General features: G+C 40.2%; 1 protein-coding gene across 1 annotated transcript; it reads right to left on the reverse strand.

Moving 5' to 3' along the window:
* Positions 1-268: 268 nt before the first annotated feature.
* On the reverse strand, positions 269-11,288 carry EAF2 (ELL associated factor 2). The gene is made up of 5 exons (XM_010169931.1): positions 11,200-11,288; positions 10,386-10,522; positions 9,519-9,664; positions 5,635-5,901; positions 269-1,118 (listed from the first exon to the last, which is right to left on the reverse strand). The coding sequence occupies exons 1-5, from the start codon at positions 11,266-11,268 to the stop codon at positions 1,072-1,074; spliced, it is 666 nt and encodes a 221-aa protein (XP_010168233.1). The 5' UTR covers positions 11,269-11,288; the 3' UTR covers positions 269-1,071.
* Positions 11,289-12,831: the final 1,543 nt, after the last annotated feature.

Here is a 12,831-nt window from a genome sequence, read left to right on the forward strand (position 1 = left end):
ACACAGTATCACTTACCAATGGCACGTGGATATAACCTGTAATAAACATCAGTACACTACACCACTAAAAACTTCTGGCAAGCTCTTATTAGGGCTTGTCTCAATGTAGGCAAAAGCAGCAAACAAGTCTTGCAGAGAGGGTGAGGAGTCTGTATGAGCTACTGTTTCACCACTTTCTGATTCTTTGCATGACCCTTTCACTGGCATGACTACTATAGGTGGAAAGTGAAATTCTTAACCAGTAAAAACAGAATCAGACACATGCCCTTGATAAATATTGCTTTATTAAATTACTTTTATACTCCTACAAAGAAATTTTCTGATTTCCGTTACAGAATTAAATGAAGAAAATTCATTGCTGTCTCTGCAGTTCTCTAAATTTAGATACAAAAAGGTTGTATAAAGACCAGCCTATTCAAGTTACATAAAAAAGGCAGAGAATAGACAAGTTCCCTCAGGAATCTTGAGGCTCAGAAATATAAAGTCCTATAATACAATGAAATTAAGAATTCAGCAATGTGTTGAACAATTGTAAACTGTAACTGCACTAGTGGACCACATTATTCAGCAGTTTCCTTAAAGGTATGAACTGTGAACTGAACAAAAAGCGTAGCTGACGCAGCAGACCTCATTTAGTTGTCCTCCCTTTCACTCCCTCCAAGTTGTGAGATCAGCACCCAGCATTTAAATGATAGGAAGGAAACTTGCCTCCATAAATATCAGAAATTTCTCCGTAACTCCATTCTCCATTTCATAACTATTTATATAAAGTAACTAGCTGTTACAAATCAGTTTCAAGTAAAACAGGTGGCTGAGGCAAAAATAATCAAAATCAGATCATATATAATTTTACTGTAAATACAGTAATTTGAAAGATAAACACATAACCATAGCACTGACAGGATATCAATGCTGCTGTATTATAGATGTGATGTGTCAGTAGAAAATTAGGATGTCTATTATCAAAATTGAGGACATTCATTCCAGTCTCTGGTAATCTAATCTTAGTGCAAAACAGATGCTAAGACATATTTAGCAATATAGGTGATACATTTAAGGCCAAAAATTTGTTCAGTCATCACTATCGCTTCCAGATTCACTCAGCTGCAAATCATTTCCTAGAAGAAAGAGAGTCATCGTATTAGTCATTTTCAAGGAAATATTTTTCTTCTCTCAAGATATTCCCTTTCCCAACTAAAGGCTTACAAAAACTAATCACCAAACAGGTCAGGGGGGTTGGACTAGATGATCTTTAAAGGTCCCTTCTAGCTCAAACTATTCTAGGATAAGAGAATAACCAGGTATAGAACCCAACTCCCCCGTGACAGAGCCTTAGAGAGATCGCTTTTCTACAATTTTAAAATCTTGGCAGGGAGCCACTAGCTTATTAGCCACAAATGCATTTATTTAATATCACCAGATCACAAAAGACAACACCTAGCTATCTCTGCCACCCACATTTTAATGCTTCATAAGTGAGAAAACTGCTGGTGAAGGCAGTTCTGTGGAAAAATGAGTTGGTTTTTTTTTTTTGAAACACATATGAATGCTACTCGGCTGTGCTTGAAAACAAAGTGGTGTCTCAATCAAGAAGAGCAGCTCTTTGATGTACCATTTAAAGATGTATCAGCGACCTACTATTTCAAACAGGTTTTGGAACAAGTGAACAAACAAAACATCAAAAGAGATTTTACGCAGCGCTTTAATTTGGTGGCTGTGTGCATTTCAAAATGGGGAAGTAAGAAGAAAGCCTACACTGTGCTTGCAGTGGATGTCCAGAAGCTGAGGGGGTGGGAGGGAGGGAAGGAATCTTTCCAGGATGACAGATAACTAACAAAAAATACAGCAGCATGCTATACAGAGTCCACATTGCACCTAGCAACTTCACATGCATTTTTAAGATTTTTTTTCCCAAGCAGTGTGCTTTTATTACGCCCCCCTTGCCAAACAGCCATTACAAGAGGGAGGGGAAAAAAAAAAAACCCCAAAAACATCTGGGGTTGTGCAGAAACAGCCTAAAAAGCAAAGAAAAATCACCCAAACTGAGTAGGGACACTATTTTCACATACAGTATTTTCACATGCCCTTTCCTCAGCTGCAGCACCTGTCACAGATCGCTTTTGCAGGTGGGTAAAAAAGTAACCTCAAGAGGGTAAATCCAACAAGAGCCTCAGATTGGATCTTTTGTTATCAGGCATGTAATTTCTGCCAGAACACTGAAGTCTTTAACATGGCTGCATTTAGCCTTCCTTTGTTTTCCACCATGTCATCACTAAATCTTAGAAAGTGGTACATGATTCTCTGCAACAAAGCAGAAAACACTTTACAGAAGACAAAAAAAAGTGGAGATGGCCATTTCCATCGATCTTTGAAGTACGACTTCAGACAATTTTTTTTCTAATCTTCTATATACAGACATCATTTACAGCTCTATTATTTTAATATAAATTTTAAAAGCAATTTTGATAGAACAAAATCAAGTCATTTGTCAATAATTATTCAAGACAATATATTATCCTAAGAAATAATATTTTAAGGCAGAGAATGGCATTTGTAAAATAAACTCATGCATTTATCACTCAAAGGAAAACTTACAGCAAATTCTTATTAATCCCAGCCCTGTTATGCACTACCTGCTTTAGGAGAGAACTGTGAATATGAACAAGAAGATAACCTCCCAAATAGTGGTTCTGCAGCCTTCAAAAGTTATTTCAACATAGTTAATAGAAATTACACAAACCCTAAAACACCAGCCAAAAATACCAATGCTTGTGAAAACCAGCAGATGGGAAAAGCAAGAACTCCAAGTTCCAGAGTCAGAAATAATGAGTTAGGATTTACTTCAGGGAAAACTTTCTGCCTGGTTTTTAGAACCCTATGTCCAAAAACACAGCATCAGAGAGATGGCAAAGTAACACAGACTAGAGATGGCAGTTTTCAGATGGGTTTGGTGCAAGAATGGAAAGTTCATTTAACCAGAACCCTGAAGAAACATCTGGGCTCTGTGGTACCTGTGAGGCAGAAATAAAGCGGGGAAAACTGTTGAATTCTGTTTTCGCAGTGACAATTGCTTATTAGCAATATTAATTGGGGAAATAGATTGCACTGCAAATTATGACATTTCCTAAACCTTTAAGTTAATGACTAGAATACATTCAATTAAATTCTTTCAAGTTATAGGAAACAGGGAAACTGATAGGAGTGACTCATGTTTCACAGATCTCAGTGGTCACACCAACACGAAACTAAGACAAGGGAAGTATTATTTCACGACAAGATGCTTGTACCAGCACCAGGTATCAAAAGAAGTGAAGTTGTGCTGAGTACATAACACAAGGCCTCAGAATAGCCAATTTATGCTGGTTTTTCTTTGGAAAATTACTTTATTTAACGTAACTCTTATTAAAACAAAAAGTAGATATAAAGCAATATATGACCAAATATTTCTGAAGAACAGGTTGATTAGTGCCACCATTTACAAACTGTGTTGTAAGGTAAGTTGTGAGCTTGTGTAATCAGCTTCTGAAGGCAGAAAGGAGAAGCAGCAGTTTTCAGGGCGTGAGGGGCAGTCTTGAGCCCTGGATTTCTGAAGAGGTGGATTATGTATATCTGACAGAAGCATTTGGTTACCATGCTCTAGACACCACCTCCTGTGTTTTCCAAGTTCCACAAAACCTCAGCTGTATGATTTCTACATGGAAGATGAAACTCTGCTCTCTAACCCTTCCCCCAGCTCTCTGCCTGCACACAGGAAGCCAAAGGAGAACTTCACTAATTACCCGGTACGGCCCTGATTCTACAGAGGTGTGCAAAACCAGTCACGCACATGAGCGGTCAAACCTCAAAACAGGATCAGACAAGCAAACAGCTTGTGCTGACATTTGTTGATTCAATATTTTATTTTCGTGAAACATTATTTGAGATGGAAGAAATGACTGTACAGGACCCTGACTGAGAACTCTTGCCCTTCAAGTTAGAACCATGTGCTATCCATTTAGTCTCTCCAGGTTTCACTCTCCTGCCAAATTCCCTCAGCAAGCGAGCTAGAGAAACACATTCTCCTTGGAAGTAACTTGTTTTGATCTTTGTCTAGTTGAACTGTGTTTCAACTGTTAACTGTACTGGAAGTTGGGGACAGAATCATTTTAAGCAGTAAGTAGATCCATAACCATAACAGAAGTACATGGGATTAAGCCAAAGATCTAGGCAAGCTCAGACAGTCAAGCCAAAGGCTCGATGCTACAGAGAGAGACTCTACCTGTCACTGTGGTTCTTGAGCACCAACAAGCCACCAGCTTCACCTGTAGCAGTTTTGATGTTGTCCTGTTTTAAGCAGCATTTTCTCACTATGACTGTTGGAACCGGTGGACTTGGCCACCTGTACTTGTAAGTGTATTTCTCAGTGGAAGCTTTGCCAGCTGGGATTCTGTCACTGGGGACAGAGCCTAACCTCATTTTCATAACAGTTTTATTTAAAGCATGAAGGACGGGAAATCCCATATGTGAATAAGGGTTGAAATAAGTGGCACACTCTAAAGATACATGAATTATAAACATGAAGACATTGTTCTCTACAGTGACAGCAAAATGAAAGCAGCATTTAGTCCTTTGCACACAAAGTCACAGGACTTTTCTGTCTGATCTTACCTGTTAATACAGCACATAATTAAATATCTGTGCTGGTTATTTAAGTATTTAAATACTAGCTACAAAAAGCCCCCACCTGTTCACGTTATCCATTAAGTACTGGAATAAAAGTAGATCTGCCAGAGTAAAAGATTTCAGTATAGCAAGTTTACATATAAATGATAAACCTTAAAAAAATCTTAGGCTGCAAACCAGGGTTGATGGGAATCTCTTCAAACTGGGAGCCTGCAGCTAAGCACCTAATTAAAAATGTAATAACTTCTGAAGAGTCACCATAGCTGAATACTCACTTCTATGTCTGAATACTCCTGATATTTTGGTAGCAAACTTAAGATTCTCTACCTAGTGGGGGTTTTTTTTCTGTCCAAACTCTCCTTTTTTGAATACCCTGAGCATTTAACTCTAGGCTGTGCAGCAACCACTTCTTGAAAACAGCTACTCTTCAAATTACATTTTTAGTTGCCTGAATGGGTGGAATAAGATAGTATCACCTGAAAGGAAATCGCCTCCTTCCTCACATGCAAAGGACAGTTTTGCCATGCCGTCCAGTGGAACAGTGCCACGAACAATAGTAACTGAAGTAACTAAGAATATACCAGGTCTTCTGTAATTCAGAATATTGCCAGTATAGTCTCTCCCCCATAGTTCTGTCCAAGAAATTATAAGCATATGTTTTGGGAGTGCCCTGTTAGATCAAGTATTTTCAAGACAAAATTACTGTTCTCCAGTCCCAATGTATATAACTGGGAGGAAGCCAAAAGAGCTTAGGAAATATTTTCAACTGGATCAGCTTTAATTTAGTATCTCTGGGGACCAAGAAACTTCTACCCCAGCATCTAATTCAGACTGCTGCTGAACAATCAAACCCTACCATCACCTCCCACAGTTTTAATTATAACAGAGACATACTTAAAAACAATATGGTTTCCTTTCAGAATCTTGATGTCTGGAATTGTGCACTAAGAAAAGAACAGCCTTTGTACTTACGTAGTGTATTCATCATATGACCACTGCCCTCCTGGGATCTGTTATGACTGGCATCTTTGTCAGGGACAGCCTGTTGTGGTGTGGCAGACGCAGCAGGCTGCGGCTGCAAATACGGCATTGACATGGGAAGAGAGGGCTTCATTTCCTCGTCTTCAGAATCACTAGAGCTATTTTCACTACTTGATGAAGAGGATGAAGAACTTTTAGAGTCAGATGAACTGTCAGAGCTACTCAGCTGGTCCATGATACTGGCTTCTGCTTTTAGCTCTGCAAAAAAATATGATTTGTTTCTCAGTTAACATTCACGATAATTGAAATATAAGGAGGAGGAGGAAAAAAAAAATAAAGAAGAAAAATCAACATCAGAGGTCAGGTAAAAGCATTATAGCAACTAAAAAAAAAGCCCAAAACCAAACCAAATCCACCAAAACTCTCCAAAACAACGAAAAGGATTCAAGCAAGCATCCAGCCTGTCATGTGGTTTTCTCCTCTCGTAGCTTGGGCACTTTCTCCCTTTCAAATGAAGTGTTAGAGCAAATGTGCCTGTGAACCCAAATTCTAACCCCATATCCCACAGGGTAGTGCACCCCACATTTAACAGCTTTTCATTTCTGCAGCTAGCACCCCCAAAGATACCTTTCACTGACCAAAAACTTCAGTTACAATCACAGAGGTAAGTTAGCAGCAAGATGTCTGCAGCTGCACTCAAAATGCCTCCCAGCAGTTCATCGTTACAATCAATACACTTGTTCAGACTATGTGACATTTTGCTCAAAACCAGGTTAAGTGTGAGAATATCCAAAGGAATCATCTACAGATTACCATTAGGAAAACTTCACCAAATCCTTGTTCTCTTTATAGAAGTGAAGGGAAAAAAAACAAACAAACAACAAACCCCAAAACTAGAACAACATGAGGTAGACAAGAAATGCTGGAAATTAACAGATCAAACTGACTCAACCAACGCATTCTTGATGAAATAAATCACTTGACTACAGTAATATTTCAGAGAGTAAGGAAGCTAGATTGTGCTGCACAGTGTGCATTTTTTATATATGCTCGCCAAAGTCCAACATGCAGAGGAAGTCAAGTCTTGCAGGAAGGGTGCACATAATATTTGTGCAAAACAGGGGTGCTGCTGAAGCCAGAAGTCTGAAACAGACCACTGAACCATGGTGGATGGTGGTGGATTTTATATAGCAGCTCGGAGTTATCCAGAGTGCAGGAGTTCTTCATTATACAAGATTGTAACTACCCAGACGTTTGATAAGGTGGTCTTACAAGCACTTGGAATACTTCAGGAACAGCTTTAATATAGCAGAGATAAAAAGCAGGTAGGAGAGTGGCTCATCTCACTTCAGATTTACCCGATAAAGAAGAAAAGGTTGAAGATGAGTCACCAAGATGCAAGATGGCTCAGAGCTTAATCAAGAGAAGAAGGGAGAACAAAAAGAATAAGCTTGAGCACAAACTTCCATGAAGCCTTCCAATTCTGAGTTATCAAAGGCCACTCTGAAGGAAAGGTGCTTGTGGCGACCAGCCTTATCAAAGGCCAGTCTAAAGGAAAATAGTGTTCAGGAAAAATGGCACCTGAAATAGTGTGGCTTTGGGTACAAGGACAAACTAACCCAGTGCCAAGGAAGAACAGAAAGTACAGTCAAACAATACTGGCTGACTCAAACATAAAGGAAAGGAGGAAGGGGGGCAGCAACCTCCTGTTACTAAGGACACATGTATAAGAGAACAGCTTAAGGACAGAAAAGAAGCAGGATACAGCTAGCAGAATGATCAAGAAGTTATTTCAAAATTAATTCTAGAGAAGAAAGGCCAATGAAACAACTAATCTACTACACATCTGGAGCTGTAAACCAACGGAAAGATACCACTCAAGCCCTATGCATTTAGTTCTTTTTCCTCCCTGCTCTCACTAATGTCTAACAAGAGAAAAATCTTAAGTGAAAGGCTAATAGTTAATATTGAAAACAGAGGATTAAGATCTCTGCCTTGAATTCTGAAGTAATTGAATCTGACAGAATTTAAATTAAGTGTTTTCAAACAGTGAAGGAAGGGCTGTACGTATACTGGAGGAAAAAAAGTAGAGATCTTTCCCTCACCTGAGAAAACAAAGTCAGTAACAAGTTCAAGGTAGTGAACTTAAGCAGGAATAGTCAGTTACACAGCCACAGGATGTAGAAGGACTAAGTAGGAAACACTTCTGAAGAGTCTGTGAGTTAGTGAATCACTACACACAGTTCTACTGTACCAGGCTGCTACACAAATGACAAGCACTACACTGGGATCTGGTCCTACTTGGTCCTTGTGTATAGAGACAAACAGTGCCTGTAAGACAGTCCTCTTGCTGAACCCAACACTGCTAGAGCCTTAGCTGAAACAGCAAATGTATCTAGGCACTGTACTTCGGGAAGTGTTTGGACTAGTTGGATGATAGCTAGAGAAGAATAACAGTGAATCAGGAATCTAGAAAACTTAACTCCTAAGGAAAGACTGAACCAGCTGGCATCGTTCTGCCTGAAGGATGAGAAAGGCATAGCAGCTTCCGAGTACGTGAAGGGCTGCTCAGAAGCAGCAGAGTAATCTGGGCTATACTGGCATGATGAATATGAAAGAAGTAATGGGCTCACTGTCAGATTATTTACTAGGAAAAAACTGAACATTAAGGGAAGCAAAGCCATGGAATGGATTGCTAAGGAGAACACAGGATCTGTCACTGGAAGGCTTTAAGAACAGGTTAAAAAATTAAAGTCAAAAATCTGCCTTTAGGACAGAAGGATGAACTAGATTACTTTGAAAAGTCCCTACCATCCCTATTTGCCAATTATTCCACATTCTTTAGTAGTGCTCAAAATTGGACAGGCACTACACAAGAGTCTGGAATGTTGGCAGCCACTTTCGTGATTTGCAATATGTTTGACACCACCACTCCCCCAAAACAACAGACCATCAAGAAAAAGCATCATGTTATTCCAGGTGCTCAAGTACTCCTTCCTCTCTGCAACCACAGATGTATTCTAGTAGTGTTCTGTGGTATAGATTCCTGCTCAGAGCACCAGACCAAAATGGAAAAAAAATAAACCAAAACCTCCCCCCCACCTTCATAATGACACATCTAAAAAAAAATGTTTAAAGGAATTCAGAACATCTTGGGAGGCAGATGTCAATTCCAGTCAATGAAACTGCCACCTGTCAGTATTTCTGTAGCAACTAATTACCACCTGCCATCTTCCTTGTCCTCAAAGAGGAAATAAGGCCTCTTATTAAGTGAAACGTGAGTGTCACAGCAGACCAGAGTCTTTCAAGAGTACAGTAAATCAATGGTTGATTTACACGGGTTTTTAGCTCTTTTTCATTGTAACCTCACCTTTCTCAAGGTCTTATCTAGTAATCTAAAATGTATTTCGAGTTGTGAAGCACTGTAACCTGTAAGTTTGCTGAGTGCAGAGAAAGAAGGAGGAGTGGTGTCAAAATGGAAGCGACTCAGCTGGTTCCAGTGCCACAACACAACCAACTACATACGTGACTGAAGTAGCAGTGGAAGACACAATCAAGGAGAGAGAGCACGGGGACCCCTGGCATTATTCAGCCTAATGGTTCATCTGATTATTTTTTTTTACCTTAGCAAGTTTCAAATACTGCTTTGTTACACCACTTGGGCCAGAGTGGCCATTTCCATACCAGGGTAAACTGCTCACACAATCAGTTTCCAGTATGAATCTCCAATTTAAAAAACAAACAAACAAAAAACCAACAACAAAAACCCCAAATCCAACAAAAAAACCCCCACACCAACAAAAATGCTTAGCTCTTAAAAACTAACTGCTAGTTAAGAGTAAGTTTTCTGAAACTCCTGTGCCAGTGGAGCTTACCTCGTTCAATGTCATCCAGAGGAGAAGATGGGAATATCTTTTCTTTTGGTGGAGAATTTTTCACGTTGTTTGGAACCTTCGTTGCATTTCGCATTTGCTGCTGTTGCTGCTCTATGCGAGACTGGACTTTACTGCTTCCTTCAGCTCTATGTGTAAAGGCAAAAGATTTTTAATTACTAGAAGACAAAATGCAAGGGATATGGTACTTTAAGTTATGGAATTATTTGTCATGCCTTACTAAATAGCATCATTAGATTTCTAGGTAAGTTATTATACTGGCATATTATTATATATAGATCTATTAATAATTGGTTTTTAATACAGTGCTAATAACTTTTTAATCGTTTGTCAGTTGCTTTGTTTTTATACCTGGCTACCCAGCATTACTTAATAATAATTCTGCTGCAAATGGCTTATGGGGACTCAGCAGCAGAAAAGAAAAAAAAAATAATCAAAAACTTGGTATGAGAAAAACAAGATATTGGTATTACTGAAACATGTCACAAAGTTTATCTTCTTCATTTTCTCATTTAGAAGTCAGAAGACAGAAGGCAAGCTACTTTCCAAACACTTTTTTCCCCACCTCTAAATCGATCAGAAGATAGTTACCATCTTTCAACAGTGTGATAGTTTTTAGTTTAAAAAAAAAAAAAATCCCATTTCTTCCTCCAGTCAAGACGTGAAAGCTGTGAAGTTAGTGTGCTGAGAAAACAGGCTTTGCACTGTACTGAACAAGGCCAGGTACTTTCTAAAAATAACATTTTGCTAAAAATAGTACTGAGTAGTCCTGCATCTGAGTTTAGACTCAGTAACAAATCAGTTTTCACAATGAGCGAAGCACAGTTGTTCCTCCTGTAAATCACCCACCTGGTTTTTTTCACAGTGATGTTGCTACTCAGTTTCTCTAGGCGACATTCTCCAGTGTCGTGGTTGATAATTAAGATACATTCTTTTAGGTACGGCTTCTTTGAGCCCTTGAACACAGTCACTGGTGGAGTGGAGCCCTGTTAAATCAGAAGTCCAGTAAGCGTTACTACTGTCATCTTTTTTTCTTAGAAACAGCAATCTATCACAGCAATGACAAGTTCACTACAAGTGATCATTTATAGCCTTCAAAAATGTTAAATGCAAATTAGATTCACAGTAGCCACGACCAAAAGCAGCTGGTGATTGACTGGAACGGGATTTCACCCAGCTGAGCTTATTTAAAACTGGTTAAAGGCTTATTTCCCAATGACAGCACGCTCACCAAAGGGCTCCTTTCACCAAAAGGGGTTTCAGTTGCCATATCAGCAGAGCAGCAAAGCATGGCAGGTTGTAAATTTTCCCTTTCCAGTCTTTCCTGCTTTAGAACTGCACTAGAGCAGTAAATACCAAAGGGAAACTTGCACTGCCAACATCCACATGAAGCTTTTCTGTGTACGCAACACTTCTGGGTCATCCTACAGCATATTTCCAGTGTGGTGAATACACTTAAAGTTACAGTGCAGCTGTTCAACCTCTCGGTCTTTTTGTAATTTTACATTCTTAGAGCAATTGTTTTTCTACTCAAAAAAACCACCCCACACAAGCAGCTCTGAAACAGCACTGAAACTTCATATCCTTCTATACTCTGTGCATGCTTATGACAACAAAATAAATCATTCCTTTCAGCCCACCACTCTTCAGCCACCCCACTCACCTCAATATTTGGCAGTGTTATTGTCACCTGTTCACCTTTGCCAACTTCCAGGTCTCCTTCACAGGACATATCAATAGATGCAGGCTTAAAGTCATCTAAATATAAAAACAAACTAGATTATTTACAGAGTTTTCAGGAATCCTATAAATCTAGACATCTTCTAATCACAGTTGGAGGCTATTAGGTTACAGCCTTTTTTGCTAGCACATCACCTACCATTCCCCTGAGCAGATCATTCCATAATTCAGTAGAATTCAAAGCCAAGATGGTTTTCTTAAAATTCTGTATAACTGTTAAAGTCTTTCAGTTAAGATTAGAAAAAATGCTTTTAGGTTTCCGTGGATAAAGAGGCTGAACAAACCATGTTATATTTCAAAAGATAAATCCTCACATAATTACTTTCAGAAAAAAACAGTAAGTAGTTCTTGAAAATGTTGATCTCAAACACGGGCGATGTTGAGAAGCGACTGAAAACACAAAGAACATCAGCCCTCAATATCCATTTCCATATCCATTTCTGATTTTACTGTAACATGCATGTCAGAAGCTGATGAAAACCTGAGTTTCAGTATATTTGTTTTTGTCAAAACTGAAATTACTTCCCAATTAAATATCGATTTCCTTTTGGTCTTTTTCAACACCTAAAGTATTTATTAAAATAAGTTTTAAACAAAAGAAGATACCAGTTTCTGGTCCTTTTCAAAAACCCGAGGCATTGAAAATGAGCATGTGTTCAGGCATCAGCGCTGCTGCTACGTAACATACCATTATCTATCAAGTATTGTTTCCACCTCAAATGAATCGGGAAGGGCTACAGCTAAGAGGCCGGCCTGCCTGTGCAGATCTGCAGAGATAGGACGGCATCAAGAAGCTGTGCAAGGCACGTGGGAGCAGCTGTGGGTTTGAACTCGTGGTTCCAGCAAACGCAGGCGCAGGGCCAGTGTCGCACCCCGGGGATGTCCCGTGCCTGCCTCGCACGCTGGGGAGCAGCGCCCTGTCCCAGCTGGGGAGCAGAGGCACGGAGGGATCGGGGTGTAAGGGGGACCCACCGGGCAGCACGCTCCTGCCCGCAGCACGGCACGTGCTCCCCACATCGCCGTGTCGCCTCACGCGTGGCTGGTCACAGGCAGGAGCACTCTGCCAGGGCTGGGGAGCTTCCCAGTTCAGCAACACTGCCTGGAACCCACTGGCCGGGCGGCACAGCCACAGCTGGGACCTGGCTCCAGCCTGCACACCAACCTGGGAAGAACACCAAGCTCCAGGAGCCGGCGGGCAGGACTGCGCACACAGCAGAAGGCTGGGAGCTCAGACACAGGTACCAGCCCCTGCCAGCCTTGCTTATGGCAAAACCCCACACGTCGCCTCACAGGGATGAGTGCAAAATAGTTCCAAAGTTTTCTCATCAGGAATTAGAGAATTTTTGCTTTAATATAAGGCCATCAAGTGGTTAACACTTTAGAAAATTAATGTATCGAGTCCATAAGTGTCCATAAAGAGACTTATAGAATCATAGAATGGTTTGGATTGGAAGGGACCTTAAAGATCATCCCGTTCCAACCCCCCTGCCATCAGCAGGGACACCTTCCACTAGACCAGGTTGCTCAAAGCCTCATCCAGCCTGGCCTTCAACAC

Source organism: Antrostomus carolinensis, unplaced genomic scaffold (genome assembly GCF_000700745.2).
Source record: "Antrostomus carolinensis isolate BGI_N321 unplaced genomic scaffold, ASM70074v2 scaffold19986, whole genome shotgun sequence".
NCBI lineage: Eukaryota > Metazoa > Chordata > Aves > Caprimulgiformes > Caprimulgidae > Antrostomus > Antrostomus carolinensis.